The sequence below is a fragment of the Cyprinodon tularosa genome, unplaced genomic scaffold (genome assembly GCF_016077235.1).
Source record: "Cyprinodon tularosa strain WSP-4 unplaced genomic scaffold, ASM1607723v1 ctg1134, whole genome shotgun sequence".
Classification (NCBI taxonomy): domain Eukaryota; kingdom Metazoa; phylum Chordata; class Actinopteri; order Cyprinodontiformes; family Cyprinodontidae; genus Cyprinodon; species Cyprinodon tularosa.
This window is the reverse complement of record NW_024037931.1, coordinates 121,141-127,140: the sequence shown is the minus strand read 5'-3', so window position 1 is coordinate 127,140 and position 6,000 is coordinate 121,141. Positions and strand designations below refer to the sequence as shown.

At 35.2% G+C, this 6,000-nt stretch overlaps 1 protein-coding gene across 1 annotated transcript in view; it reads right to left on the bottom strand.

The window, feature by feature from the left end:
• Positions 1-4,951: 4,951 nt before the first annotated feature.
• The window catches only part of arhgap5 (Rho GTPase activating protein 5), a 57,812-nt gene continuing 56,763 nt past the window's right edge, over positions 4,952-6,000 (bottom strand). The window contains exon 7 of the mRNA XM_038303140.1: positions 4,952-5,389. Within this exon, the coding sequence (XP_038159068.1) occupies positions 5,089-5,389 (301 nt within the window). The 3' untranslated portion in view covers positions 4,952-5,088. The remainder of the gene's footprint in view (positions 5,390-6,000) is intronic.

The window sequence follows — 6,000 nt, the reverse complement described above, 5'->3', positions numbered from 1 at the left end:
CATTCTACAAACACCAATTTACTTGACCAATTTATGCCATCAAGATGTGACGATTGACCAATCTGCTTATTTTTCAGATTCTGGTCTAAAGACAATATATTCTGTTTTATGTGTATTTATCCATCTTTCATGGGTCATAGTGGGGATGGTGCCTATATCCAGCAGTCTATGGGCTTAATTGTGTACCCTGGACAGGTCACCACTCAATCACAGGGCAACACACAGACACATAACTAATTAAAATTTAGAGACGCAATCAACCTTGGAGTCATACTTGGAGAAGCCGGTGAGAACCCACGCATGCATGGGGTCAGTAATCAAACCTACCCTGTTCTTACTGCAAGACAACAGTACTAAAAAATGCTCCACTTAGAAGGGGTGTGTTCATTTAAAAGCAGGGAATTTAAAATCATCCAGGTTTTTATGTCCTCAAGACATCCCTTTGGGCTATCTAATGGGTAAGTTTCTTTAGGATTACCAGAAACTAGTCATGCATTTGTTCCTTCAAGGCAACAAATACAAAAATGTATTTCAAAAATTTTCAGCTGATCCAAAACTGTAGTGAGATTTCTGATGAAAATTAAAGAGATCATATTTCTTCTATTTTGACTTTACCCTTCATACCCTTGTAGTTGTTCCTAGAATTTCTAAAAGTAGAATGAGGGACATATTAGTTATTAGGTTCCTCTCCTTTGGGATCAACTAGTTTTGGTTGATGAGGCAGACACCCTATCTACTTTTAAGATTAGGCTAAAATTCTTCCTTTTTGATTAAGCTTATAGTTAAGAGGCTTCGGTTATCCTAAGTACCGTATCTCTATAGCTATGTTGATATCGGTTTATGTGCCCCTTTAAGAAAAACTTCTACAAACACAGTTGCAAGGAAGTGTTTAAGATGTTATTTATTCCTGAAAACCTTTATAATGACTATCAATAGTTTGTACACTGGTGATAAAGGGAAACAGTAACAATATGTAAATAAAAACCATTCAATTATTGTTTGAAAACTAAAGATGAGCAGCTCAGTATTACCTTATAGCATGTAGCAGCTGGGGGTGGCCCCTAAAAAAACAAATCTTAAGGGGGACTCTGTCGTATCATTTAATCTCTTCCGCTACTGTCCTGCAAATTACACATAACAGTCATATTTAGCATCACATTTTAGAAAATGTTTACATTTTTCTGAGACTAATTTGAAACTCATCACAAATATCCTTTTTGTAAGACTTGTAATGGTAGAGAAAGGTTTTGTCTTTTTTCTTTCCCTTTAATGAGAGGTCTGATACCAAATTAGAAAACCAAATATTTTTATACATTTTACCCCTTCTTCCACCTTCCCAGTTTGCCCTCTTATTATATTGTGTCTTTTCCATATAAATTGTTGGCAGTACTGCAGAAATTAAGGCATGAAACCTATTTAGAAAAACATTTCAGAATCTTTTTAGAAACTATCAATAAAAAATAATTTAACCAGGAACCCATCTGACAGAAGATCTTTGAACACTGTTTCCACAATGTCTATCAGGACAGTATATACTTGACCAATACAGACAGGAAAAAAGGAACAAAGCCCAAAAGACACATAATGCCTTACCCCCCAAAAAACCATACTAGATTAAAAAAAATCTCCAACAAAATATGTTTACATATGTGCTGTGATTTACTTTTCTTTAGTAAGAGTTAAAAGGTTCCAAAGGCAGCAGAAACTGCATGTCACTGGACTGTTTTTAAAAAAGCAGGACTTACCACAATGATAAATATGTGTATAGCTCATTTTTATGAACTGCATGTTATGATTAGAACGATTTTGCCCCCATTGTTTCATCAAGAAAAAAAATATATAACCTTTCAATGTAAAAACCATGGTGATGGTTTAAAAAGGCAAATCTAAGAATTATTTATTTAAAATGTAAAAAATATAACATGCTAAATAAAGCTGTTTTTATTCTTAAATATTTTCAGGGCTGTGCATTATTATTTTTATTCCAATTATCACCAGACAAAAAAGATGAGCATGAATCAGAGTTGGTACTTTAGAGGCCTCATGTCTCATGAGTGCACAGCTTTCACACTAAATGGCAGAGGTAGTAAAATCCAAACCACGTAATCACATTACTGCAAACTAATTATTTGTACATCCTTATTTACGCGAAATTTAGCACAACTAAAGGGACGGCTTTGATATCCAGTTGCAGCCAACAAATAAATATACAAAGTGGCACTGATACCTGAAAAACTCATGCATGTCCAAATAAGCATGGCCACTGGGTTCTAAACAAATGCTCCACTTGGAAGGCCCTCAACCAAAGTGAAAAACTGAAGTAGCACAGCCAAATCATGGTTCCTTTAAATCTTTTTCTGTTACATTAGAATCAGCAGAGTTCCAAAATAACTCACCTCTAAATCAGATAAGCAACAAATTAAGTACCAGCAGAGCAGTGCAATCAGAGAAAACATGCTACTCTGAAATTTTCCCTTAGTCATATTCATCTGAAGTTTGAAAGCCACGTGCAACTTTGTCCAGTAACATAAGGATGCGTGTCTGATTGTCTACACCTTTTCCACCTGAGGGATCATCGTACCAGGCTTGTCTGCAATATCATACCAGTGAGAATGATATATTACTGCCCTATTTACTGTACATGCACTGCACCCCACAGAATGTGCATTTTAATCTACACATGAAAATTAGAGCAAGTTTACATTTGACAAAGGTTTCTTCGATCATTTTTCGAAATTAATATATTGTACGAGATTAATGTTGGTGATGATTGATGTTTCATCTCTCAAGGTTTAATCCATAAAAGCGCAAATTAATGGAAAAAAAACATGAGGCTTTATGCTTCTTGCAATAAAAACAGATTGGAGTTTGCATATTTAATTGAATATCAGAGAGCTTTAGTACTCTCATAGTTTGTGTCGACTGTCACATGGTTTCACTGCAGGTAAAAGGTTGGTGTAAATTACAACACATTATCAAACATCTTTTAAGCATGCCCAGTTGTTAGTGAAATATTTCAACGCAATGTTTTTTCTGAATTCATATGGTTTATACATGAGGCTCCAGAACTGTGAAACTTTTCCATTTGTCTTATTTAGAATTAAAAAGTTGCAGGAAAATGTATTTAAAAAAATCACCCCAAAAAAAAATAAAACTTAGAACTAATGAGCCATAAAAAATAAATATATTGCTTTCTTTCAAAGTCATTTTCACCTTCTGCTGAGCAACTATATTCTATATAACAATCTCCATACTGAAAACTCTTACAGAAAAAGTCTTAGTGATTTTTGAATTAGAAGCTTCCCTTTAAAACGTAGATCCAAGTGAGAATAAGTACCACAAAATTACAAAGTTTTCAGAAAAGGTTAGAGAAAAAAAAAAGGAAAATAGCAGATTTTTGATACATTTTTCAAGTTGTAAAATAATAAAGTAATATATCTATTAAGCAGCAACAACATTTATTATTGAGATGGACAAAAGATTGAGAAAATACGCCATAATAAATGTTTTATCCTGTTATCAAAAGAATATGGATGTAGATTTTGGAAAGTTATAATCCCCTCAGCCCAAATGTGTGCTCAAATTCAAATTATCAGAACAATACGATAGTGTTTCTACAGATACCTGGAGTTCACGACAGATTAGAATGGAGTTAACTGCGGTAATTCATTGCATCAGAAAATCGTGCTGCTGAGAGAATTCGATTTTTTAATATAGAGATATATACCTCTTTCCTTTATTCATGGAAAACCCATTTTATATGTAGAAATTTGTTTTATAAAGACTTGATTTCTCCCATAAACAAAAAACAATTCAAACATTAACATCTTAAGTTGAAATATTGCCCTTAAAAAGCCAGATAAAGTCTTGCAGATCCTAGCAAAGGCTTATGTTTTAGTTTTTTCAGTTAATTTTGTGAAGATGTCTTTTTTTAATTAGGTAGAAGAAAACATGCAGTTTCTCAGACAAACAGCACATAAAGTGAAAGAAATGAGTAGGCAGGGACACTGCTTGTCTAACCTAATATGTAGAAGACATGAGTGGTCTTCGCTAAAGAGTGAGAATCTAACCAGAAATGAAACCACTCGGCAATAATGTTCTGTAGTCTGGTACTCCTGTACAGTTTGCTATCAGCCTGTATGTCTGTATGTTTATATCTCATTTCCCTTTTGTGCCCCATTTAGTCTCATGAGAAGATAAAGACAGGTTGAAATACAGACCACAGGTAAATTAATACAAATGACATATCAGATATATCATCAGCATCATAATAACAACACCCGCTCAGACGCACAACATGGATATAAATCAGATGCTACATAATATATAAAATAACAACAATACAAGCAAATAGACATGGACTTACTACATGGACTATTGATATAATCATACATTGACTGTCCTTTAAGGTTGTGTAGTGGGAAATGTATTTTTTATCAAGTCATTTAGTGTTAAAACCCAGAGTTTTTTGTTGTTTTTTTTTAAGGTGCAGGGCATTCAAAAATTCTGTTTCTAAGTTTTAATGTTGAGTCTCATCCGTAACCAAAGCTTACATAACCTGTACCAAAATTTGCAGGAAGACTATAATCCCCTTGGTCGGTGTTTCAGTGTCAGAGTTTAGAGGTTAGAGTAGCAGTTGTAATGTTTAACTTCCTTTAAGTTGTGCTCAGGAGCTGTTAAGCAGAGCATGGCAAAAACATCCTGATCTAATTTCTCAAGAAGAAGACAATTGAATTGTTACCCCAAAAGGTTCTAGGTGTTCCATGAAACTATGTCTAACTCCAAAAAAATCCTATGTGCCCATTCAGACCAGGTAATTCATCACTGTATTCAGCCACTGTGAAATAAGATCTAAACAATGCATTCCAAAATGTGACATGAATTGCATAACCAATAGTTAAAAGAAGATGACCAGTGGTAGAAGAAAAAAATATAAACTGATGGTTATTAAGGTATTTTGCTGATATCAACCAGCCACTAATTCAAAGAGCCAATTATGACAGCCAGCATTTCCTGAAGATTGCAGCTGGAAGCACATAATAACTCCTAATGTCCAAAAATGGCCAGTTGTGTCTTTAGTGAGTGGGATCAGGGTGCAATGTGTATCTGTTGTGGTTGCAGAGGTGGGGGCAGCTGCAGGGGGAGAAGCGTCTCCACCATGTTGTGGCAATGTGCTGGTGGTGTCCCCTCACTGCTGGAGCTCTCTGCTATTTCACCTCCATGGAAGAAATAGTCACTCTGCATGATGAAAGTTTCAATGACTGCCTGGTTCAGCTTTGTAGTCGACAGTGTGTCCTTGTTCTCAAAATCAGGGCGCATTAGAGTGGGCCAGAAGCAAATGGACAGGTTGTCAGCTGTCATAAGCGTAGTCTTGCTGTGCTGGCTCACCCTGACAAAGGAAGAGTTTCAAAATGATTAGAGAAAACATTGTCAATAGACAACTTATGCAAGCACAAACATACAAGTTTAGGTATAGGACATCTGAATCACAGCTCACTATAAACCTGTTTAGCATTTGGGAAATACATTTCTGAGGTGTTTTTATGTTTAGAAACTTAAAAAGTGTTCACTGAAATTTTTCTATCAAAGTATCCCAATGTAAATGATCAACATGGTTAAGTCAGCATTGGTTTTTACAACAGGCTCCTAAATTAAGTCCCTAATAGCTGTACAAAACATAAAAGTGTGTTTATTATGATAGGACTCAAAGTGCTTTATTTACTTGATACTCTTTCTCTTCCCTTCCAGTTATAAGTTTGGGAGTACCAAAAAGGGGCGTCATTATTGTTTGATATTTTTATGTGTTCTTTCTCACTTATATTTGTTTACAGCAAACAATAAAACAGGGAAGACAGAGCACAGTGTCGGGGAGAAGTGGCAGTTGGCCAGAGCTAGCTTTGAAGACAATATTCCTTCTAGGGAAAGTGTAAACAGCTTTTTAAGGTCCCAAAGGTAGCTTTTCCTCTCCACTGTCACTACAAGCATGCTCTGAGTATGATC